Raw genomic sequence first — 26,666 nt, 5'->3', positions numbered from 1 at the left:
GGTAGGACAGATATTGGATTATACGAGGGATGATACCATGCCCATGAGTATGGATTGGAGGAGGCTGTGAGGAGGACTCGATCTGAACAGATCTAGGGGTTGGTGGGTGAGGGGATCCCTTGTGTCTGTGTAACGTACGGAAAGATTTTCGCGACGAAGCCTTTGGATTTTCGCGGGGGAGAAGAGGAATGCATTAATGGCTTGCCATATTTCTGCCTGCTGTTTAGCAGCTGGCGGTGAGGATGAAAAGATTAGCGGGCGCGGCTGCTTGTTTAGATTTGGGAATTAATGAAAAGATTCGGATTTTTTTGATGTTATAAATTTGGGTGTAATATTTTAAAACTAAATTCTAAATAACCGTGCAGAAACAAAAGGATATATTCTAGCATGTATGGAAACCTAGTTTCCTATTTCCATCAAATTGCATTAGCTAAGTTCTAATCATATGGTTGGATTTTCTTTTCATGATATGTGAATTGAATTTAGATTTCATACTGCGGCACGAGCCGCACGACACATGTATGTTATGTTGATTTTGTGAATTTATGTTATGTTGATTTTGTGAATTTCTTTGATAGTTCTTTTTTTTGCATTTTTTCATAATCCAATCATGCAATAGTCACACATTATAGAATTATGTGGACTGAACTTTGATTTCAAACTTCACGGCACCACATATGTATTATGTTGATGTTATGAATTTCTTAGATAGTATTTTTTATGATTTTTCATAATATTATCCAACAGTCCCATCATATAGCATGTATGTGGACAAAATTTAGATTTCAAATTTCGCGACAACAAAAAGATATAATATGCTAATGTCTTGAATTTGGTAGATGGTTTTCACGCTTTTTTCTTAGTCAAAATATGGGTTAGTTGCACTGTATACCATGTATTACCATGAGGGTTTGTTTGTTTGGGCTACAACTTTCAAGAAGCAGCTGTGGCTGGTGGTCAGTGAAAAAGCAGTTGTGGTTGGTGGACGGTGAAAAAGAAGTTGCGAGAAGTAGTTGTTAGAAGTAAAGATTTGATGTTTGGTTGAAGTGCTTTTTATAGCTATTGTTATTGATTTTAACAGAAATATCTAGAATGCCCCTGAATGCTTAAGGCTCTATTTGTTTGAGCTTCTATTTCTACATTTAGGTCTAAAAGCAGTAACCGAAACAAACACCGGAGAGTTGAAAAGCGCATGTGAGAAGCTGGGTTTAGAAATGAACTGCGCGAGCGTCTCCGAGCGAAAGCAGGGCCGGGGGTGCTTTTCCCTTCTTCCCAAGATTCCCGAAATGAACCAGACGAAAATGCCCTCCTAACTTCGGATGAATAACGAAAAAAACTACCACCGAACCAACCACGTGAACACACCCCCAGCCGACACCCCTTCCCCGAATCCCCAACCTCTCTCCCCCTCACGACCCTTTTCCATGGTTAGCTAGGGTTAGGGTTCACCGCCGCCACCCTTCCCTGTCGCTAGCGCCAGTATCGCCATCCCCTACACGCGTCGTCCCCGTTCCCATCGTTGAGGAGAGTAGGCTGGGTCGACCTCGTCCCCGTCAGATGACGGAGACTCAAGCCACACCTCCTTGCCAGACCTCCAATCGACCGCGCTCGCTCTCCACCGGCAGCCTCCGTCGTTCCCGGCCGACACAGCAAACCCATCCCCTCCCCTCCGTTCCGGACATCATCCAGGTCAGGCCTACCCCGAATCGACCCCAAGCACCACGGGTCGAGCCCATTCCGCAGGGCTGACATGAGCACTTCCTCCTTCCTGCGGTGGTACCGCTCCGACCCTGACGATCTTCTTTGCCGGAGACCACCCCTTCCTCCCTGTTGCAGTACCCATGGCTAGATCCAAGGAGAGGCCCCTCCATTATGGTCTTGGGAAAAGGGGCGTGGGGGGTGGGAGGGCGAGGGGGATGGGGCGAGGGCACTGTAGTATCCATGGATGGAGCTACTTCACGGGCGACGGTGGAGGCTCGAAGTGAGTAGGGAGAGAGAAGTGTGGCTGGCTGGCAATCCCGGGTCAGACAAGTACTCGTGCGATGCAGACTTTTGGCATGTCCCCTGACAGAAAATCCACCCCATGGGGCGCGGTCCATTTGCATTCACTGTTGGGCCACCCTACTAGCACTACAGGAAATCCGGTCTATTGCCACAAAATTTGTCGCTACGTCTATTTTTCGTGGGAATATATTCCAATTTTACCACGAACTCTCCGGTCGTGGTAGTAGGACGCCCATATTTCCACGACTCTTTTTGGTCGCGATAAATTTTCATTTTGTTGCAGTAGAGGACTCCTATTGCAACAAAGTCTATCGTGGTTGGAATACAATCGCGAGGTAACCATTCTGTTGCCTTAGGGCTAGGTGTTACAACCAAAAAAATAATTGTTTGCCTCAGTTGTGTCATGCGGCAATAACTATTGTTTACTGCGACAAGTTGAGTCGTATGGTAATAGGCTTACCATACTGCAACAATCAGCTGCTGATGCGAAAATAATAAATGTTTTGCAACGAAAAAGTTCACAGCATAGCTTAACAGGCATCCTGGGCGTGGCCCTATATCAATATTGCAATTTTCATAGGACAACAATTCATGTATGGTCCGGTATTTGATACGTCTCCGACGTATCGATAATTTCTTATGTTCCATGCCACATTATTGATGTTATCTACATGTTTTATGCACACCTTATGTCATATTCGTGCATTTTCTGGAACTAACCTATTAACAAGATGCCGAAGTGCCGATTCTTTGTTTTACGCTGTTTTTGGTTTCAGAAATCCTAGTAAGGAAATATTCTCGGAATTGGACGAAATCAACGCCCAGGGTCCTATTTTGCCACGAAGCTTCCAGAAGTCCGAAGAGGAGACGAAGTGGGGCCACGAGGGGGCCACACCCTAGGGCGGCGTGGCCCCCCCCCTTGGCCGCGCGGCCCTGTGGTGTGGGGCCCTCGTGCCGCCTCTTGACCTGCCCTTCTGCCTACTTAAAGCCTCCGTTGCGAAACCCCCAGTACCGAGAGCCACGATACGGAAAACCTTCCAGAGACGCCGCCGCCACCGATCCCATCTCGGGGGATCCAGGAGATCGCCTCCGGCACCCTGCCGGAGAGGGGAATCATCTCCCGGAGGACTCTACGCTGCCATGGTCGCCTCCGGAGTGATGTGTGAGTAGTCTACCCCTGGACTATGGGTCCATAGCAGTAGCTAGATGGTTGTCTTCTCCCCATTGTGCTTCATTGTCGGATCTTGTGAGCTGCCTAACATGATCAAGATCATCTATCTGTAATTCTATATGTTGCGTTTGTTGGGATCCGATGAATAGAGAATACTTGTTATGTTGATTATCAAAGTTATGTCTATGTGTTGTTTATGATCTTGCATGCTCTCCGTTACTAGTAGATGCTTGTAACTCCAAGAGGGAGTATTTATGCTCGATAGTGGGTTCATGCCTGCATTGACACCTGGGACAAAGGATGAGAAAGTTCTAAGGTTGTGTTGTGCTGTTGCCACTAGGGATAAAACATTGATGCTATGTCTAAGGATGTATTTGTTGATTACATTACGCACCATACTTAATGCAATTGTCTGTTGCTTTGCAACTTAATACTGGAGGGGGTTCGGATGATAACCTGAAGGTGGACTTTTTAGGCATAGATGCAGTTGGATGGCGGTCTATGTACTTTGTCGTAATGCCCAATTAAATCTCACTATACTCATCATAATATGTATGTGCATGGTCATGCCCTCTTTATTTGTCAATTGCCCGACTGTAATTTGTTCACCCAACATGCTGTTTATTTTATGGGAGAGACACCTCTAGTGAACTGTGGACCCCGGTCCAATTCTCTATACTGAAATACAATCTACTGCAATACTTGTTCTACTGTTTTCTGCAAACAATCATCTTCCACACAATACGGTTAACCCTTTGTTACAGCAAGCCGGTGAGATTGACAACCTCACTGTTTCGTTGGGGCAAAGTACTTTGGTTGTGTTGTGCAGGTTCCACGTTGGCGCCGGAATCCCTGGTGTTGCGCCGCACTACATCCCGCCGCCATCAACCTTCAACGTGCTTCTTGGCTCCTCCTGGTTCGATAAACCTTGGTTTCTTTCTGAGGGAAAACTTGCTGCTGTGCGCATCATACCTTCCTCTTGGGGTTCCCAACGAACGTGTGAGTTACACGCCATCAAGCTCTTTTTCTGGCGCCGTTGCCGGGGAGATCAAGACACGCTGCAAGGGGAGTCTCCACTTCTCAATCTCTTTACTTTGTTTTTGTCTTGCTTAGTTTTATTTACTACTTTGTTTGCTGCACTAAATCAAAATACAAAAAAATTAGTTGCTAGTTTTACTTTATTTGCTATCTTGTTTGCTATATCAAAAACACAAAAAAATTAGTTACTTGCATTTACTTTATCTAGTTTGCTTTATCTACTATTGCTAAAATGAGTAATCTTGAAGTTGAAGTTCGTTCGTTTAAGCAACAAGGGGGAGAATGTTTAAGAGATGCTTGGTATAGAATTAGTAATGCCCATAATAGGTGCACTAAGAAACACTCCACCACTATTTTACTCAGGAATTTTTATGTTGGTATCTCTAGCTGGAATAGGTATGTTCTTGATTGTCTCGCAGGAGGTAACTTCTTAAGTACTCCTGCATTAGAAGCTAGCTGCATTATTGAAAGTCTATTTGGAATACCCCCTGTTGATGAAGTTAAAACTGAAATCTCTCTTGAAGATGTTATAAAAAAATTGGAAACCATAGAGAAAATTTTTCCAAGTGTTGAAACTAAATTGGAAATGTTACTTGATAAAACTGATGAACTTGATAAATCCTTAGGAGGAATTGATGAAAGAATTAGTGTCCTAGGAACTTGTGTTGTCCATGATGATCAAATTAATAGGATTGATGAACTTGAAAAAGCTATGGGAACCTTGGGTTCAACATTTTCTTCTCTTAAATATTAGGAGAAAGCTTATGTGGGTAAGGAGCAAAAGTTTATGTATGTCTCTAAAGTGCCTAAACCAAAGAAATATTACTATAGGCCTAAAATTGATAAAGCCCTTAGTACCACCATGGATGGGGGAGCTTGTGATAACGATACACCATCTCTCGATAATACTTGATACACACTTTCTGCGCCTAGCTGAAAGGCGTTAAAGAAAAGCGCTTATGGGAGACAACCCATGTTTTTACCTACAGCACTTTGTTTTTATTTTTGTGTCTTGGAAGTTGTTTACTACTGTAGCAACCTCTCCTTATCTTAGTTTAGTGTTTTGTTGTGCCAAGTAAAGTCGTTGATAGAAAAGTTCATACTAGATTTGGATTACTGCACAGAAACAGATTTCTTTGCTGTCGCGAATCTGGGCTGTTTTCCCTGTACGTAACTCAGAAAATTATGCCAATTTACGTGAGTAATCCTCAGACATGTACGCAACTTTCATTCAATTTGAGAATTTTCATTTGAGCAAGTCTGGTGCCTCGATAAAATTCGTCAATACGAACTGTTCTGTTTTGACAGATTCTGCCTTTTATTTCGCATTGCCTCTTTTGCTATGTTGGATGAATTTCTTTGATCCATTAATGTCCAGTAGCTTTATGCAATGTCCAGAAGTGTTAAGAATGATTGTGTCACCTCTGAACATGTTAATTTTTATTGTCGCTAACCCTCTAATGAGTTGTTCTAAGTTTGGTGTGGAGGAAGTTTTCAAGGATCAAGAGAGGAGTATGATGCAACATGATCAAGGAGAGTGAAAGATCTAAGCTTGGGGATGCCCCGGTGGTTCACCCCTGCATATTCTAAGAAGACTCAAGCGTCTAAGCTTGGGGATGCCCAAGGCATCCCCTTCTTCATCGACAACATTATCAGGTTCCTCCTCTGAAACTATATTTTTATTCCATCACATCTTATGTGCTTTTCTTGGAGCGTCGGTTTGTTTTTGTTTTTTTTTTGTTTTGTTTGAATAAAATGGATCCTAGCATTCACTTTATGGGAGAGAGACACGCTCCGCTGTAGCATATGGATAAGTATGTCCTTAGTTTCTACTCATAGTATTCATGGCGAAGTTTCTTCTTCGTTAAATTGTTATATGGTTGGAATTGGAAAATGATACATGTAGTAATTGCTATAAATGTCTTGGGTAATGTGATACTTGGCAATTGTTGTGCTCATGTTTAAGCTCTTGCATCATATGCTTTGCACCCATTAATGAAGAAATACATAGAGCATGCTAAAATTTGGTTTGCATATTTGGTTTCTCTAAGGTCTAGATAATTTCTAGTATTGAGTTTGAACAACAAGGAAGACGGTGTAGAGTCTTATAATGTTTTCAATATGTCTTTTATGTGAGTTTTGCTGCACTGGTTCATCCTTGTGTTTGTTTCAAATAAGCCTTGCTAGCCTAAACCTTGTATCGAGAGGGAATACTTCTCATGCATCCAAAATACTTGAGCCAACCACTATGCCATTTGTGTCCACCATACCTACCTACTACATGGTATTTTCCGCCATTCCAAAGTAAATTGCTTGAGTGCTACCTTTAAAATTCCATTATTCACCTTTGCAATATATAGCTCATGGGACAAATAGCTTAAAAACTATTGTGGTATTGAATATGTACTTATGCACTTTATCTCTTATTAAGTTGCTTGTTGTGCGATAACCATGTTTACTGGGGACGCCATCAACTACTCTTTGTTGAATTTCATGTGAGTTGCTATGCATGTTCGTCTTGTCTGAAGTAAGAGAGATCTACCACCTTATGGTTAAGCATGCATATTGTTAGAGAAGAACATTGGGCCGCTAACTAAAGCCATGATCCATGGTGGAAGTTTCAGTTTTGGACAAATATCCTCAATCTCATATGAGAAAATTATTAATTGTTGTTACATGCTTATGCATAAAAGAGGAGTCCATTATCTGTTGTCTATGTTGTCCCGGTATGGATGTCTAAGTTGAGAATAATCAATAGCGAGAAATCCAATGAGAGCTTTCTCCTTAGACCTTTGTACAGGCGGCATAGAGGTACCCCTTTGTGACACTTGGTTAAAACATGTGCATTGCGATGATCCGGTAGTCCAAGCTAATTAGGACAAGGTGCGGGCACTATTAGTACACTATGCATGAGGCTTGCAACTTGTAAGATATAATTTACATGATACATATGCTTTATTACTACCGTTGACAAAATTGTTTCATGTTTTCAAAATCAAAGCTCTAGCACAAATATAGCAATCGATGCTTTTCCTCTATGGAGGACCATTCTTTTAGTTTCAATGTTGAGTCAGTTCACCTATTTCTCTCCACCTCAAGAAGCAAACACTTGTGTGAACTATGCATTGATTCCTACATACTTGCTTATTGCACTTATTATATTACTCTATGTTGACAATATCCATGAGATATACATGTTATAAGTTGAAAGCAACCGCTGAAACTTAATCTTCCTTTGTGTTGCTTCAATGCTTTTACTTTGAATTATTGCTTTATGAGTTAACTCTTATGCAAGACTTATTGATGCTTGTCTTGAAGTGCTATTCATGAAAAGTCTTTGCTATATGATTCACTTGTTTACTCATGTCATATACATTGTTTTGATCGCTGCATTCACTACATATGCTTTACAAATAGTATGATCAAGGTTATGATGGCATGTCACTCCAGAAATTATCTGTGTTATCGTTTTACCTGCTCGGGACGAGCAGAACTAAGCTTGGGGATGCTGATACGTCTCCGACGTATCGATAATTTCTTATGTTCCATGCCACATTGTTGATGTTATCTACATGTTTTATGCACACTTTATGTCATATTCGTGCATTTTCTGGAACTAACCTATTAACAAGATGCCGAAGTGCCGATTCTTTGTTTTTGCTGTTTTTGGTTTCAGAAATCCTAGTAAGGAAATATTCTCGGAATTGGACGAAATCAACGCCCAGGGTCCTATTTTGCCACGAAGCTTCCAGAAGTCCGAAGAGGAGACGAAGTGGGGCCACGAGGGGGCCACACCCTAGGGCGGCGCGGCCCCCCCTTGGCCGCGCGGCCCTGTGGTGTGGGGCCCTCGTGCCGCCTCTTGACCTGCCCTTCCGCCTACTTAAAGCCTCCGTTGCGAAACCCCCAGTACCGAGAGCCACGATACGGAAAACCTTCCAGAGACGCCGCCGCCGCCGATCCCATCTCGGGATCCAGAGATCGCCTCCGGCACCCAGCCGGAGAGGGGAATCATCTCCCCGGAGGACTCTACGCCGCCATGGTCGCCTCCGGAGTGATGTGTGAGTAGTCTACCCCTGGACTATGGGTCCATAGCAGTAGCTAGATGGTTGTCTTCTCCCCATTGTGCTTCATTGTCGGATCTTGTGAGCTGCCTAACATGATCAAGATCATCTATCTGTAATTCTATATGTTGCGTTTGTTGGGATCCGATGATTAGAGAATACTTGTTATGTTGATTATCAAAGTTATGTCTATGTGTTGTTTATGATCTTGCATGCTCTCCGTTACTAGTAGATGCTCTGGCCAAGTAGATGCTTGTAACTCCAAGAGGGAGTATTTATGCTCGATAGTGGGTTCATGCCTGCATTGACACCTGGGACGATGTGAGAAAGTTCTAAGGTTGTGTTGTGCTGTTGCCACTAGGGATAAAACATTGATGCTATGTCTAAGGATGTAGTTGTTGATTACATTACGCACCATACTTAATGCAATTGTCTGTTGCTTTGCAACTTAATACTGGAGGGGGTTCGGATGATAACCTGAAGGTGGACTTTTTAGGCATAGATGCAGTTGGATGGCGGTCTATGTACTTTGTCGTAATGCCCAATTAAATCTCACTATACTCATCATAATATGTATGTGCATGGTCATGCCCTCTTTATTTGTCAATTGCCCAACTGTAATTTGTTCACCCAACATGCTGTTTATTTTATGGGAGAGACACCTCTAGTGAACTGTGGACCCCGGTCCAATTCTCTATACTGAAATACAATCTACTGCAATACTTGTTCTACTGTTTTCTGCAAACAATCATCTTCCACACAATACGGTTAACCCTTTGTTACAGCAAGCCGGTGAGATTGACAACCTCACTGTTTTGTTGGGGCAAAGTACTTTGGTTGTGTTGTGCAGGTTCCACGTTGGCGCCGGAATCCCTGGTGTTGCGCCGCACTACATCCCGCCGCCATCAACCTTCAACGTGCTTCTTGGCTCCTCCTGGTTCGATAAACCTTGGTTTCTTTCTGAGGGAAAACTTGCTGCTGTGCGCATCATACCTTCCTCTTGGGGTTCCCAACGAACGTGTGAGTTACACGCCATCAGTATCTCAGTTCCGTGAGCCTTTTTTGCAAGTATTTTGCAAGCATAAACCTTAAAAACAGACCTCCTGGGCTTGGCACCAGACCATAATTGAAAATTATTTAGGAGATATGTTCATATATGGTCAAGTATCTTCACTTTTGTCACCGTTTTTCTTGACAAATTATTCTGGGAGCACGGGCCTGCCCCTCCACCGCGACCCTCCGCGAGCACGGGCAAACCCTGGCGGCGGCGTCCTGCCCGTGCTGTCCAAGCTTCCCTCCTTCGCCATCAATCGCCAGGTCATCGCCGCCGCTAGGGTTCAGAGGGGAAGAGGAGAACGGGTGCGAACGAGGGATCGAATAACACGTGTCAGCTGCGGAGACTACTTGTACCAACGGTGCACGTCCTGGACAACGTTTTATACCAGAGGAACAACACACTTTGAGATATCTTGTATGAAAATGCACATTGAGGACAAGTTGTTGTACCTCTGGTGCAATTACCTCTTTGGTATATCCACAAGCTGAACCTCTTCCCATTTACTAATGTTGCAACAAATGACAGTACTGAATATTCAATCAAGAACTCATATAAGACGCAATTTCACTAGTACATTTAGCATTGAAATTCATACATACTAAACACTACTAAACACTGAAACTTTGGAGCATTTAAACTCAAATTATATTGCTACACAATCTTTGAAACACATAAACGTGTCCATGATCATGACAAAACATTGAAGCCAAACAGTGTAGAGACAGCCTACACAAAGAATCCTGGGTCATCATCCAATTCATCTTGTCCCAAAGGAGCAACATGGCCATCATTTACGTAAGCCTCATCATCATCCGTATCAGCATCATATTCGACTTGATCTTCGTCGAATTCAGCATGTCTTAGACTTTTAAAGACTGAAACATCAACGTGCGTTCCTTCATCATCATTTCTGTACCAACTAGTGATCTCGTCAGGTGCATCAAATTTTGGACTGTCATTCCTGCATCAGCGACATCCTGTACATCTGCGTCACCACGTTCATGGCCTTCTGCATCATCATCAAGGTTTGCACCATTTAAAACAGAAGGAGAAAACACATTGCATGGAGTCATTTTAATAACACTTGCACAATTAGGGTTCTTCACATCTCTCACGTAGAAAACCTGTTCAGCTTGGATGCCTAGAATGTAAGGGTCCGCCTTGAATCGGAGTATAGTAGTGTCAAGGTTAATAGTTCCATATATTTCCTTCTTATACCCCTTACTCTAATTTCTGTTGGCACAAGGCACGTCGAACCAGTCACACTGCAATAGAACAACCTCCTTATCAGGAGGAAAGTCAATAAATATGATTTTCTTTATCACCCCATAAAAATCAGTACTTCCATTGCTTTCTTGCATATTGACTACCATGCCACTATATATTTTGGGTACTCAAGTCATGCTCTATATAGGAATTCCGAAAGTAATATCCATTCAGTACTGTATAGTTATACACACGAGCAATCTGAGCAGGCCCTTTAGCTAGTGAATACAACAGATTGCTGACCTTCCCATCTTTATGGACTTGTGTGGTCTGTTTCATGGAATAGAATATGTGTGAGTGCAATGTACACCATTGTTTTTTTATAAAGGAACATTTGTGAAAATGTTAAAGTAACTTACCCGTCTCTCGAACCAGCCAACAAACTCTTCCTTGTGTTTCTTACTTGGATTAGGACAGTTGTTCGTTTTGAGCTCCTGCATATGTGCACTTAAAAAAGAAATGGTGGTTACTTTATTGCGAAAGGATTAATGAATATCATGCTATAAAACAAATACATAAGTATCCTTACTCAACCCATGGCTCGGTTTACTCGCAGTTTGTTATTATGTAGTGCCTCACTTGATTAATATCATCCAAAGAAAGTGATTCACGGGCAAAACCTTTCTTAGTGTAATCAATTGTACTGAGTATGCAAATCTCTGTTGGTGGTTTATCTGTACCTCCATCTTCATGCCGTTCGGACTGACTTATTTTTGTAGGCATGCCTTGAACGAATCGACTGCAAAACTTCATGCACTCTTCAATTATGTACCCCTCTGCAATCAAACCTTCTGGGTGAGCCTTGTTACGCACATAACCCTTCAGCGTACGTAGGTATTGTTCAACAGGATACATCCATCTGTACTGTACAGGCCCTGCGTACCATGCTTCTCGAGCTAGATGAATTGGTAGATGCATCATAATATCAAAGAAAGATGGTGGATAGATCAACTCTAGCTGACATAGAATTTCTGGAATTTGCTTGGCCAAATTCTCCAAATCTTCATCCTATAACTCCTTGGAGCATAAATCAGAAAAGAATTTACTGAGCTGAAGCAATGGGATAAAGACATTCTCTGGCAGAAGCTTGTGCGACGCAATAGGAAGAAGTTTCTGTAATATAACACGGCAGTCATGAGTCTTCAGTCCTGTAACCTTGCATTGCTCGAGGACCACACATCGCTTAAAGTGTGAAGCATAGCCATCAGGCATCCGTATGCTCTGCAGAAACCTGAGGAGCATCATCTTCTCTTCCTTTTTTAAAGCATACAATCCTTTCTTCATTGTGTACTTATCCTTACTGGCGGGTGTTGCATGCTGATCCTTCCTATTTTTCAAGTCCTCCAAATCAAGACGAGCCTTCGGACCATCCTTTGATTTTCCATCCATCTCAAGAAAAGTCCCCACAATGCTGTCACAAATGTTATTCTCGATGCGCATAATATCCAAATTGTGCCTAACGAGCAAGTGTTTCCAATACGGGAGCTGGAAAAACACACTTTTCTTCCGCCAATTCTGCCAGTTATTAGTTTCCGGACGCTTTCTCTTATTTGACCGCCCAAGTGGTGCATGTTGAATGCTCTCAAGCTGCTTTAGAACTTGTATGCCTGTAAGTGGCTCCGAGGGATCTCTAGTATCTGTCTTGTTGTTGAACATACACTTGCTTCGACGCCATTTGTGTGGTTTCCTCAGAAAACGTCGGTGTCCCATGTAGCAATGCTTTCTACCATAATTGAGCCATAAAAAATATGTATGCGCGTGCCAGTAAGGTCTTGCTAGCTTACCTTTTGTGCTCCAACCACTCAACATTGCATAACCGGGTAGTCATTCATGGTCCACAACACACATGCATACAACATGGAATTTTGTTTAGTTGCAGCATCACATGCTTCAGCACCATCTTCCCATAGAACTAACAGTTCACCAATCAAAGGCTACAAGTACACATCAATGTTATTTCCTCAGTGACAGACCATGTAGTGTGTGATATACTCATGAGCCCAAAGGGGTTGAATCCGTCTGAAGCAAGGCCAAGCCAAACACTGCGAGCATCTTTTGTGAATTCTTTATCACTATATTTTTCATCAAGGTGTTTCCAGGCCTTGGAATCGGCAGGATGCCTCATTACGCCATCATCTTTACGTTTCTCCTTATACCATTTCATATCAGCTGACATATCTTCTTTCATGTACAACCTTTGCAGTCTTTTAATTAGTGGGAAATACCATAGAACTTTATGTGGCACTGGCTTCTTTGTTTTACGGCTCGATGAATCATCTTTGTCTACGGTAGGACTAGATTTCCATCGAGACGCATGACAGATAGGGCATTCTTGGGCTTCAACATGCTCATTACGGAATAGCACACAATCATTAATGCATGCGTGTATCTTCTTGGAATGCAGTAAACCTTTGGCAGCACCTCTGTGAACATCTGCAGTATTAAGTCACATGCTCTATTGGTCATCCTAGACACACACTTGATTTGGTAAAGCTTCACAATGAAAGATAGCTTTGTGACATCCTCGCAACCTGGGTACAACGCTGTTTTTCCCTCTTCCAATAGTTCGAAGAACGCCTTGGCTGATGCATTTGGCTCATGTTTCATTCCATCACCACTGGTGTCTCCTGCATTACTTCCCAGTTTTGTGCCCCTTATGAGAGTTTGGAGCATGTCACATATCCCAACACCATCATCTGCAGCCTCTTCACCTCAGAATCTTCATCCATGTTATCCTCATCGGGTTGTTCACCATGGTATATCCAGTTAGTGTACGTCGGATCCATCCCATTCTGAAGCAAGTGCATATGGACATCCCTTCTCTTTCTATGAGCATTATTCAGACATTTCGTACACGTGCAAGGGATACTTGACTTTGGGTAAGGACCATCGAAAAAAAAATCCAAGAAATTCTTCATGCCACTTTGCCACTCCACAGTATCTCTATCCTTTCCCATCCAGCTCTTATCTTGTGACATTGTGCCTTATCTCCGTAAAGCCGGTCTTGTTAATAAAAAAAATAATACGAGCAACATTAGTTTACAAGTAAGTATTTGGAATCAACAGATACATCAGTAATAATTGCAAGGGATTACATTAATCATGATAATTATAAGAACTTAAACTTGGATAAAACACTGAAAGTGCTATGAAACTGAAACTGACACTTCACACCTGAAACTGACGAAACTGACACTCATATGTGAACCTAAGCAGATAGACTGTCTGACAACAATTGCAAGCGCCATTGACTTCATCGAACCGTAAGGATGGAAAGCAATGATTTTATCAGTCAAATTCATCTGTGTATTGGTACAAACCTTGTAATTTCCTTTGACGAGCGGTGGAGGCAGCAGAGGTTGGTTGAATACAGTCCGCGGGGCAGCGTGGGTGGAAGTTCCACCGTTAATGCTAAACCAGCTCGGATGGCGGCGAGGTCGTAGTGGCCGATTGGTCGCTCGCGCAGGGCCGATAGGACAGCGATGCTGTCTGAGGGCGAAGAGGGAGTCAACGTCGTGTTGGGGGCAGGGAAGTTTGGAGGTGACCTGACGGAGCTACGTATTTTTGGGAACAAACCCCATGGATTTAGCCCTTTCGCACGGCCCATCCCCGCACCCACAGTTTGGGCCAAAAGATTGTACAATTTTTCTTCACAGCCCATTTTCCTTGTAAATAATATGTTCTTCCCTTGAGAATAACGTTCAAGTTTTATATTATAGGCACATTAGTAATGAAGTAAACAAGTAAAGCCCTTCAGTCCCCAGGTAGAGCAAGAACAACATCTTGTCACCCACCTCCGTCATACTTACAAAACTCTACTATGATTGTTACAATCTAAACTTCCAAATCCATTTTCTGTTCAATCTCTACTATGATTATCATTACAACCAAATAATTAGCTATATTAAATCTTATACTTATAAAACTTAACAAAAAAATTCTGTCAGACATACTGATATGTAATCTAGACAACTCTGGTGTGGCCAAACAGCAACATTAAACAAAAGTGTTTTTAAAAATACTTTTGGTAGTTGAAATTACATTGAAACTTGCTTAGCTACAGATTAAAGCATCTACACAAATGCAGCGTGCATCAACATGAAAAAAGAGATAACATGTGCAGCAGTAATGCTAATGCAACAACAAACAGCATATAAACATGACATAGTCTTATACAACTGGGTATGATTGCCTAGATTCCAAATAACAAAAGTAGAACATAGTCTTTAAACATGACATAGTTTAACCATGGACCTTCAGGGTAACAACTTAACAGAAACTAAATTTAATGGAGAACATGAGAGCCAACAGCTGGACCGATGAGCGGGATGAGGCCAGTCTTGACGTAGTTCCGGAGGAACTTGCCAAAGGCAGCGTGCTCCCTATGTTTAAAAAGGAGCATTCTAGATTCTTTTAGGAGTACTTTACTATACATGCCACTGGTTATAGCACATGGATCAATGAAAAAGCGAACACAAAAGGCACATGGATCAGTGAGCACAATTCACTAACATAATCTCTGAGGCGGCTTGAAAACATTTTTTCCTATCGACGAACAGATGCATTCATCGCGATCACTAATAGTAATTTTCCAGTGCTGTAGTGCGGGCATACTTTCCCATCAGTTTCGACAGATCGAGCTTCCGCCGGCTGCCAGCCGCCTCTAACATGATCATGCTTATGTGATGATGTCAAGTCTCTACAGATCATCACAGTGCCCCATGCAGAAGTATTCATTATCTATTTTCCTCCTAACTAAGCAGCAAAGGCAATATCTTCGACCTCGGTACTGGTTAGTGTGCTTGGTAAAATCTAGCACCTGATCGAGCCCAACTATTGCCTTTTATCTTTCCTAGTCTGCTTCTATGTCCGGAATTGTGGAGTAGAGAAAGACATATATATTGATCAATGGGTGTGCTTTACTTGCACTTTCCTACCCTCATGCCTCAAATAGAGACCTTCGATTCTCCAGAGATGTAGGTTGGGAAAACATCACATCACACTGATTCTGATACTTTCTTTTGCGGAAAACACACGATCCGGAACTTGTTTGGTATCTCGTGAGAGTTCCTATGGAGTTTGCATTTGCTGGCTGCCCCAAAAGGTATGTAGAGTCCACTGAAGGATGAAAGCATCTTAAAGTCCAGAAAAAGCCGAGCATGAATTTTGACGAGTCTTTTCTGTAAAATTATGAAATGATTCCTGTCACAAGCTTAAAAACACATTGCGTACGACATTGAAACTATGTAGGTAAGCATGTCACATATACCAAGCGCTAGCATGACACTTCACGGCAACACCATTCATTGTGATGATGAGCTATCTTACCTCAACACCTGGCGCTGAACGAAATAGTGAGATCTAGTTAAACTTCATAGAAGCGGTAAAATGTATTTTGAGTTTTTGATTAGTGTTATTTTGCCAGTTATCAGGATTTTCATGCACCTGGTCAAGTTTCATATTTTTATTTATGTTTTTATACCCTCCAGATTTATTAGTTAATGTGAAACAACCTTGTCAAACTTTGAATAGGACAACCATAATAAAGAGTTAAATCATCTGCTTCTTATTATACAAAAAGTTCGGCACTGAGAAAAATAGGGGGCCACACTCACGTCACAACACATAACTCTAGTTGACACTTTGCATGCTGAAATTTGATGAATACCGAAGATTGGAATGATTGGACTACTGAATTCACTTCAATCCTTTGTACAAATATTGTATTAGTTCGCACTTTATAGGCTCTAGAATTGTCTATTCATAGTTTACCAAACTTAACTCTAAATTCTTCTATCAAGATATCTCACCAAGGTTACTTCTCAAAATATAGTATACCATGAGCTTACGCCTTCTACTGAGTATATCTGCTTGCATACTCTAAAAATAAGTGACCAAGTTACGCACATATTTACTAACACTATAGAGAAAGGATACATAGAAAACACATTATAATACACCAAGGGCATAAGCTAACTAGTTAAATAATGTGAAAATGTTGTCTTACCATGTTTATGTTGAATTCCACTGAAAAAAGATTTCCTGGAAAAACAAAGTAAATAAAAATAATTCATCGAAAATACAACTACAGTTTAGCACTATAATTTTATGAGAAAATATTTCACATATTTTTTTCACTGCTAATCTTGCTAGTTATAACCAATATAAAGCTGTAGTATATTGATTACCTAAGGATAATGTATCACATGAGAAAGTAAAAATAATAATATAAATTAATTTATTTAAAATCATATGGTTGTCCTCTATTGTGCCCAAAGTATGCATTGAATTTGACAATCATGCCAAAATTAGAATACAATTTATTGTGCATACGAATAAATAAGTTTATTATGCTGCACATATTAGCATAAACTTTGTGTCTTTCTTCAAAAATAAATTTGGCTCGGAAATCTTGGCTTTCGGCATCGTAGAAGACTAGAAGATATTACAATTTATGCAAATTGTCGTGATTTGCAAAATAATGCTACTATATGAATTGATATTTTAATTTTTAAATTTGCAAAGAAAAAGAACAATATATATTGATGCACATAACCATTTCTTCTAAACCGACCCAAAACATGTCACTCTAGACACAGAAAACGTGTTCGGTGAAATATGTTACTATAACAATATTAATTAATACAATAATATTAGGTTATATGTTCACGCCTGACATGTAAACCGAGAATTTTATTTGTTTGATAATCAACATAGATATGTTATTGAACGTGCTTGGTTTGTTTAATCAATCCTAGTTTCGAACAAGTGCTTCCACCTAAAACCTCTGTTCGAAATAAATAACTCAACTTTGTTCAGATATGGATGTATCTACACAGCGAAATGTGTCCGGATACATTTGTATCGAGACAAAGCTCATTATTAGCTCATTATTTAATTCTGATAGAAGGGAGTACAACCGTGAACGTACGTAGTAGTATCTCAATGTCTAATTAATTATGTGTTTTAATATTTTCTTGATGGCTCGTAGTATAAAAGGTTTCAATCACCGTAGTCAATAGATCTCATGATAAATTACGCTTGACGCGCTAATCGAAAACGCTGAATAGCCCCCAATGGTTTACTTTCTTTAGCGAGCAAAGAAAATAGGTGGTTTCTGTGCCGCAAAGGTTAATGGAGATGTTTTGGTGAGTTCAAACATGACTTGAGCATAGGGAATTCTTACGTTCAGCAGGTTCGCACGTAGCTGTGGACGATATAAAAGCAGTCAAACACATCAATAGGTTGATGCGCAGAGGCGGCCAGGTCAAAATCTGAACCACACTTGTTAGAGTAGCTAGAGATTGATCTTGTCCTAATTAGTCGGACTTCACCAACTTTTTCTCGCCATCCAGTTCCTATATACTGTATATCCCCACTGGCACAACGAAATGTGCAAATCACTCCTACAACTAAATTCGATGTACCAAACCAGCACAAACGAGCTAGCCTAGCTTCCATCGCTTGCTCTCTCCATTTCTTACTGTAACAACTCCTTGCGACGAACCTCGGCATTTTGCAATGGAGGTTAAGGTGTTGAGCTCCAAGCTCGTTAAGCCTGCCTACAATGCCGGCGCGGCACCAGCCACCGAGTACATCCCTCTGTCCATCTTCGACAGGGTGACGTTCGACATGCAGATGGCAATCATCTACGCCTTCGCCTCGCCGGCTCCTTCCACGGCAGCCATCGAGAAGGGCCTGGCAGCGGTGCTCGCCCAGTACCGCGTCTTCGCCGGCCAGCTCGGCGTCAACCCTGATGACGGCGCGCCCTCCTTCATTCTCAATGACCGTGGCGCCCGCCTCGTGGAGGCCTCCGTGGATGCCGACCTCATCGACATGGCACCGGCAAAGCCCACGCCGGAGCTGCTGAAGCTGCACCCGGACCTGGAGGGGGAGCTAGAGGAGGTGGTGCTGCTGCAGCTCACCCGGTTCAGGTGCGGCTCCCTCGCCGTTGGGTTCACCTCCAACCACGTTGTCGCCGACGGCCACGCTACCAGCAACTTCCTGGTTGCATGGGGACGTGCCACCAGAGGGCTCCCCATGGGTGCCCCGCCAGTGCACCACCACAAGGACCTCTTCAAGCCCCGATCATCGCCTCGCGTGGAGCATGACCACCGCAACAGAGAGTATTACCTTCCATCTCCCACCAACGTCGAGAGCCACCACGGCGACGTCGCCGACAACATCGTCATCCACAAGGCGCACTTCACCAAGGACTTCATTGCCGGGCTCCGTGGCAGCGCGTCGGAGGGGCGCGGCCGGCCGTTCAGCCGGTTCGAGACCATCCTCGCCCACCTCTGGCGCACCATGACGCGGGCGCGCGACCTGAGCCCAGAAGAGACGACGACCATACGCCTGTCCGTCGACGGGCGCCACCGGCTCGGCAAACCAGCAGAGTACTTTGGCAACATGGTGCTCTGGGCGTTCCCGCGCGCCACGGTAGGTGACCTCCTGACCCGGCCTCTGAAGCACGCCGCGCAGGTGATCCACGACGAGGTGGCCAGGGTGGACGGCGGCTACTTCCAGTCCTTCGTCGATTTCGCGACCTCCGGCGCTGCCGAGAAGGAAGGGCTCGCGCGGAGCGCCGTGTGCAAGGACGTGATGTGCCCGGACGTCGAGGTGGACAGCTGGCTCACCTTCCCGTTCTACGAACTGGACTTCGGAACCGGGAGCCCGAGCTACTTCATGCCGTCCTACTTCCCTACGGAGGGGATGCTCTTCCTCACGCCGTCCTACATTGGCGATGGCAGCGTCGACGCATTCGTCCCTGTCTTCGAGCACAACCTGCAAGCGTTCAAAGAATGCTGCTACTCCACGGAGTAGGTGGCCATGTGGGGTATTAGCCTAACTAGCAACTGGTCGAAGGAACAGGATGTTAATTCATTAGGTGAAAATAATTGATTTTTTCGTGAGTATTGTATAAGGAAGAACCCTACATATGTACACACACGTTGCAATGATGCAAGAGTAAAACTATCGATTAAAATTTTAATGAGTAGAACTTTCTACATTCTTGTTGGGAAAAACCGAAAATAAATCGACATAACCAAAATTACCACATTGGAAGACACATTTGAGTGGACCAAAAAAGGTGAAAGATATAAAATGCAGGAAAATATATGAAACATAATGTAAAATGTGCAACCAATTAAATAAAGTTTACAAATTATTGCATATTTAAGTACCACGAGGTACATTGCAATAATACTAATTAGTTTCACGTTTTTAAAATGTTCATCTGCAAATTAAAATAAATGACACGATTGGTTTCATACAAAGTGTAACATCCCAAATTTTCAAACCAAGAAGAAAATAAACTTTCCTTGTTCCCAAAAATTGGAGCCAACAAAAACTTTATTTAAAACACTTGATGTGCATAGTGCTCATACAAGTATGTAGTGATCTTTGCCATGTTAGTTTGTTTGAAGTATGAACATCTCTCAAAACCCTAAACCCTACCCTTCTCAAAACCAAAGAGGAACTTTGAAAAAGAAAATAAAATAAAAGGGGTGAGGCATATGTGGGCTTATGGCTATTTCTCCAGTAATGGCCTATGCTCTATTTACTCTACCCAAAGGGTGCAACCCTCCATCAACCCAACCAACATCAAAAGAACCCAAAACCTTGATCCTTTGGATCAAGAGAAAAAAAGAAAAAAAGAAAGAGAAATTGCAAAAACCCCACATATGAGCCTTTGGCCATTTTTGAAAACCTTGAACCTAGGCCATATAAATTTGTGTCAATGGTTTGGAAACTCTTTTAAACTCAAAAGAATCCCTTTTGCATCAAAGAAACCAAAATCAAATCAAAGAAAAATAAAAAACCTTGACACATGTGATAATGGTCATTTTTGACTTTCACATCATCTTACCCACTTTGAGCCTCTGTAGTAAGAGATTTCTAGACCAAAGCCTATCAACTCTTTGCACCTAATCCAAGACCTCATCAAGGTGAACACTTTTGATGTTGACCACTTTGACTAGTTCCTTTCCTATTGCTTAGTATAAGAGTACAAAGTGGCAACTTTGAAACAGATTCTAGATTCTATACTTTTTCAAATTTCACAAACCAACTCAATTTTGCACACCACCACACCACCTTTGTGTTCCAAACATTATTTGAATCAATTCCACCAAAAAGGTTTGCAAAATTCCAAAATTATTTTCTTGCGGCCTTTAACACAAACACCTTGTGTGCATTGATCCACTAACTCCACACACACTAAGAACTGCTGGGTTTTAGCCTCAACCATCTTGCTCAGGTCATCTTTTCTACTCTCCTTAGTCCCCTGGACCAAACCTTGCACTTGGCACCACTATTCCTAGTACCATCTTGACCAGAACATGACCATGCCACTCAACTTGACATCACCATGCGAACCCTACTCCCCTACCCTCTCTGATCACGCTCACCATGTCTACTGGATCACCCTTACCTCACTGATCATGCTGGTACACGACAAGGACACAGGAGACGTCGGCATTGCCCAGAACGCGCGCGCCCAGTGACGCCCAGAGCGCGCCAGGACGCGTCACTGGACACGATCGTGCGCGTCGTCGCCCCACCGTACCTGACCATCTCTCGCCCTCTCCTCTCACCTGCTCACTCACCACACCACCAGGAGACATAACCATTGGGCCGCGCTCGCCCTGTAGACGACGACATTGTCGACGACCTCCGTCGGTACCCGCGCGAGTACACGACGTCGCCCGAGCCACTCCGTCCACCCCCGTCCTCGCCATGACGCGCGTTAGGTCTGCGGCGACATTGCCAACACGACGCGCCCCTTACCTTGCCCCTTCGCCGCCTGTAGCGCCATCGCCACCATGACCTGCTTCGCACCCCCACAACACCCTCTCGCCGCTATAAAAGGAGAGCGCCCCGGCCTCCATTCTGCACACTATCTTGCGACCCTCTCACCTATAGTCCTCCTCGACCCCTTCCCCTCTTCAATTAACCACCAGCTCGCTGGAATTTAGCCGGACCGCCGCTCCCGTGGCCAGATCGAGACGGAGATTGCGACCACCTCAGCACCACCTGCGACCACAACCTGCTTCGCCACCCTCGACAACGCCGCCGTGCACCCTCGCCGACGACCGCCGGCCACCGGTGAGCTCGCCGGACCCCAACCCTCGCCGCTGCCAGTAACCCTCTCGCCGGAGATGACGATGCCTGTGAGCCGTCCGATCCATTTCTAATCCAACGCACCGCACGCACGCATACCGCTTCGGGTTTAAAGACCCACTAACAGGTGGGGTCTACTGTCAGTTGGCCCGCGTGCATCGTGGGCGTAGCCGGGCTGGCCCAACTCGTTTTCCCTCTCCAGGCCGAACTTCGTTTCCCGCACAGCCCATAATTCAAACTCAGATTTATATTTCTGAATCAAATTCAATACTGATACAAACTTCAATTTTAAAAATAGGAAGATCTACTGAGCCAAATTTGGTGAACTTTATATGGTTGGAAAGCCTATAAAAATCTCTATCCAACCCCACTGGTTTCAACACTAGTTCTATTGCAGAATTAAAGTATCAAAAATGACAAGGCGGGAACATTTCAAAGTTCAAACAGTTATTAAAAATCAACCATAAGTGATTTTGAGGTGATTCCACCTCTTATAATTCACACAAGTAACCTATTTGTTTATGTAAAAACATAGCATAGTTGTTTGCATGATCATGGGCTAGAGAAAAATAATGGCTATGTGGCCATTTCTAGTCCATTTAAATTATCCAAATTTAGTTATTAAATGTTATGAGAGGTTCTCTCTCATTTAAATCTTTGTCTCAAGTGATTCAATATGAGGAAATGATCTTAGCTATAGAACCTCATACTTGATGAATTTGAGATATTAAATTGTTGCAGTAGTAGTGTTTAAATTGCATGAGGTGTAGTACCTCATTTAAATCACTTTTCTCTCAAATGATAAATGTGAAGTATTGACCTTGGTCAACATGATCTCACACTTATTAGCTGAGGAGATTAAATCTTAATAAAATTCAATGAGAGAAAATTATTTCTCCAAAGGAAATAAATAGAAACTGTAATCCATAAGAGGAAGTTTTTTCCAAACACTAAAGAAGAAAACCCTAGTATGATGTTGAGTGATGATTGTGATGATGCTATATCATTTTGTGTGAGCCATTAAGGCTAATTAGTCTACTTAAGTATTGCTTGGTGATTGTATCTTTGTATTTGTTTATACACGCTAGTACTGAGGATTACCAGGAGGAGGAGGTATTCTACGAGGAAGAAGAAGAAGAAGAACACTTTGACAACTGTACCAATCAAGGCAAGCTATACTCTTGCAAGTTACCCTAGTGCAAGCTCTACTTGAGCAAGGCACTAATGCCATATTACTTTGTGTTTTACCTTACAAGTCCCATTTTTTACCTCTCAAAGCTTTTACTTTGATTTTCCAAGTCTTACTTTTGTAGTTAACTTGAGTCTAGATAAGGAGTAGTGCAAGAACATAAAAATTAGCCTAGAAAGCTACAAGCTAGTTAGCACCCCTCATGACTAGTTGCTAGTGCTAAAATTAAAGTTGACTACTCTAGCTGGGAACATGTGAAACTTTTGATTTTGAAAACCTTGGAATGATGAGTCATTCTATTGAAAGATTTTGAAGGTGAATGTGACTTGAATGAAATGGTGAACTTTACAAAAACTGATGGTTGGGTTCGGATGCGATACCATTCCAATTTCAAGTACCCCCACAATACCTGAATCTGGGTAAGGCTTAACTGGAAACTTATGTATTTTAGTATGGGTTCCCTCTGAACAAGTGTCATAGGGGTTATGCTGAGGCTGCCTCCGTTGAAAGTGAAATGAGGTGAATGTCAGACCCAAGCCCTGTGCAGTTCCCAGGCTGACGGTTTGTCTTCACTGGGAGGCCAAGCTCATGGGGAGAGGTGTCTGTACTAGGGTATGTAAATGAAAGGTTATGATTGGTAGTCCGCGCACTGAGTGTGATAAATCAGGGCCAGTTACCCCTGACTGATTACTGCAATTATTGTGGCACAAGTGTACAACCTCTGCAGAATGTAAACCTATTCGAATAGCCGCGTCCGCGGTCATGGACAGTTGGAAAGGCCATACTGTTCCGTCATCAGAACTTTTCGAAAATGTTACATGTGACTGGTGACTTGAACTTGAAAGGTGACTTTGACTGGAATCCCAACAGAGTTGTGGGAATGACACTAATGTTCCCACTTGAGTTAAGTTAGGCAAATGAAACTTTGGTTACTAAATGCTTATGAAATAAAATGGCTTTATGCAAATAAACCTAGAGCTTAAAATTCCATTGATATAGTTGATAGTGCTTACATTAGTATTAGTTTGTGAGTACTTTAAAGTACTCATGGCTTTGTCCCTGGCTATTCAAATGGCCAGACTGTGAAGAGGAGCACTACTATCAGGAAGACGGATATCAGGACGTCTATGATAACTAGGACTACTCCTGACGTCAACAGTTTCCTGTGGAACAGATGGACCTCTACTACGTATTCCCGCTATGTGTTATGTAATTGATCATTAGATCAAGTGTTGTAATGAGACTGTATCATGTGATCCTTTTGTTGTAAGACTATTATGATGTTGTAATGAATGATGTGCTGTGATATGAACTTATTATGTCTCGCAAAAACAATCTTACTGGGATTGCGATGTATGACATAATAGGCATCTGGACTTAAAAATCCGGGTGTTGACACAAAGTTTTAGTTGAGTAATTAAAAACAATAGACTAAGCTGGAACAAAAGTGAGAAGTTTATTATGAAAAGTTACATCAGTATAAAAGAACAAAAAAAGATCACATACAAGAGCTAGTGTGAGTTTACCCTTTATCAAGCCCTTGAAGCCAATATCTTTGTCAAAAAAAGATCACATACAAGATCACATAGTATATTATACAAGATAATTATCAAAAAATAAGCAGCAATTAACCATTAACAACAAAAATGAACAATAAAATAAGGCTTTAACACTCTCATCTCCTCATAAAAATCAAAGTCTTATTCATAGAATACACTACTAAATAAGCCTGGGACTAATTTCTCCTGGACTAAAATCTTGTTATGCTTGTTGCAAATTTCCCAAATGGATCATAGATGACTGGGTATTGGATTTAGACTGTGATATTGATGTAAAAATACACATAATTTCTCTATGAAAATATTATTGTCCACCATTATATTCAAGAATAAAAATCTAATGAAACCCTACATTAAATGAAAATAGTGGAACTATGAGATGAACTGTAGGACCCAAACATGTTTGTTCAGATAAGGAAACCAAAAAAGTCATATATCTTGCATATAGGTTGTTTTAATTTATTAAAATCAGCCCACAAAACTGCATCTTTTCGAACCATAAAACCATGCAGTTATTTATCGGGAATGTGTAGGCTATATATAGTAGCACGTACATAACATTTGTTTATACCTTGTAAACAAAATGTTATAATTTTAATTTTTTTAGATCATTGGATTACCACTAGATGCCTAGAATCCTCGCAGAAGTAGATCCAATGCAACAAGTCAGTTGTATTTGTACTACCTTCTACTCCAAATGTGATTCCCTTGTATGGTTTGTCCTAGGACCATACGTGCAACACCTACAAGGTATCCAGGCGTACAAAACATAAGGTCAAACAACACTGATTGCTCGGTGTGATCACCTAACTTTTAAGTGTTGGTTGTGATTATTAGCGTTTTGTATAACCTCAAACAATTTGGTCAACCCAAATTATTTTTCTACACCTCAACATATGTGGCATCCTCAAAAGGTTGTCCACACTCATGGGAAATTATGAATCCACACACATATCCACTCGGATCTAGTCCAATTGTGTTCCAACTCCTTAAGTGTGTGATCTTTTAGGTTCATCACCGCTATCCCATGACCCGAGCAAACACCAACCTCCCATCTCGGGACACAAGTATAGTATTAAAAAATCTACTAATCATACTCATTTATAGCTGGTAGCGTCCGTAACAAGACATGTTAACCCCTAGGTGCTCAGAAAGTAACTTTGACAAACCTTGACAATGTGTCATAGGCAATAATCCTTTTCCTCAAGATATATGGTTTGTAGCCCAAGCCGAGTGTGCATGTCATCCTTGTTGACCTCTCTTCTTGAAATCATGACACAAATACCAAAGTCATGTTAACTCTTAGCTCTACTTACATGGAGATGTTTTTTTAGCCAATAATATCTAGAGGTATCTCTCCAACTGTGTCATGCCTTAGAACAAGATCAAAATATGCCTATACATATATCTACTTAGTTATCGAGTAGCGTTTGATATTAATTTTCATCTCCATAACATTCAACAGACTAAACGTTAAGACACGATACAAACATTAAATTTGAAATAAACATATGACATATCTCGTTACTTCTTGAATTAGGTATGTATGAATCCGTGATCTTTCGCCATGGGCATGTAATATTGGTTAGCATGTATGTTCCAATGATGTGCAAAACATGGTCATCAAAAAATAGCATTAAGATATGTAACTGCATATCATTACCGACTAGATGCACATATACGATTAGAATAAGCATCAAACACATGCATAGTCTCAGAAAAAAGTCAACCTTGTTTATATAGGGCATATTTTGAACACTAGTTTTCTGTTCAAACCATAAAAGGGCTATAGAATTTGAATTATATGTCCAATTTAGGATCCTTTTCACCATCATCTTCATATTGAAGATATCTTTTTAACAAGACAAATTTTAATTATTTTTTATAAATTTTAAATATTATTAGTTTTTAATCTCTATTGAAACATTGATGAAAACTCTCTTAAGCTTCCTTGTTTACTGATAAGAGTTTCATACGACTTTGAATGAACTTTGGCATTATTTCATGGTTCATGTATGTTGCATACATCTTTTGTTGATTTCCTATTGGTTAGAGGCTTGGAGATTCACTTGAGTTATTAATGTAGGTTTGATGTGGCTTTGAACGAGTTCTGCTATGGTTTCGCTATGTCATTCAGGTTTATGTTATTCCACTCCTTATTTTTCGATCAATTAATCGATACCTAAACAAGATATTG

General features: G+C 41.8%; 1 protein-coding gene across 1 annotated transcript; it reads left to right on the top strand.

Moving 5' to 3' along the window:
- Positions 1-18,118: 18,118 nt before the first annotated feature.
- Positions 18,119-19,463, top strand: LOC127298366 (putrescine hydroxycinnamoyltransferase 3-like). Its single transcript, XM_051328244.2, has one exon. It carries the CDS (start codon positions 18,119-18,121, stop codon positions 19,418-19,420), a length of 1,302 nt encoding a protein of 433 aa, XP_051184204.1. The 3' UTR covers positions 19,421-19,463.
- The last annotated feature ends 7,203 nt before the right edge of the window (positions 19,464-26,666 follow it).

The sequence above is a fragment of the Lolium perenne genome, chromosome 5 (assembly GCF_019359855.2).
Source record: "Lolium perenne isolate Kyuss_39 chromosome 5, Kyuss_2.0, whole genome shotgun sequence".
In the NCBI taxonomy this organism is placed as follows: Eukaryota; Viridiplantae; Streptophyta; class Magnoliopsida; order Poales; family Poaceae; genus Lolium; species Lolium perenne.
Note: the sequence above shows the minus strand (reverse complement) of the source record. Positions and strands in the feature narration are given on the sequence as shown.

Coding starts and splice junctions, on each gene's coding strand:
- LOC127298366 (XM_051328244.2), top strand. CDS start 18,119: ATGGAGGTTAAGGTGTTGAGCTCCAAGCTCGTTAAGCCTGCCTACAAT.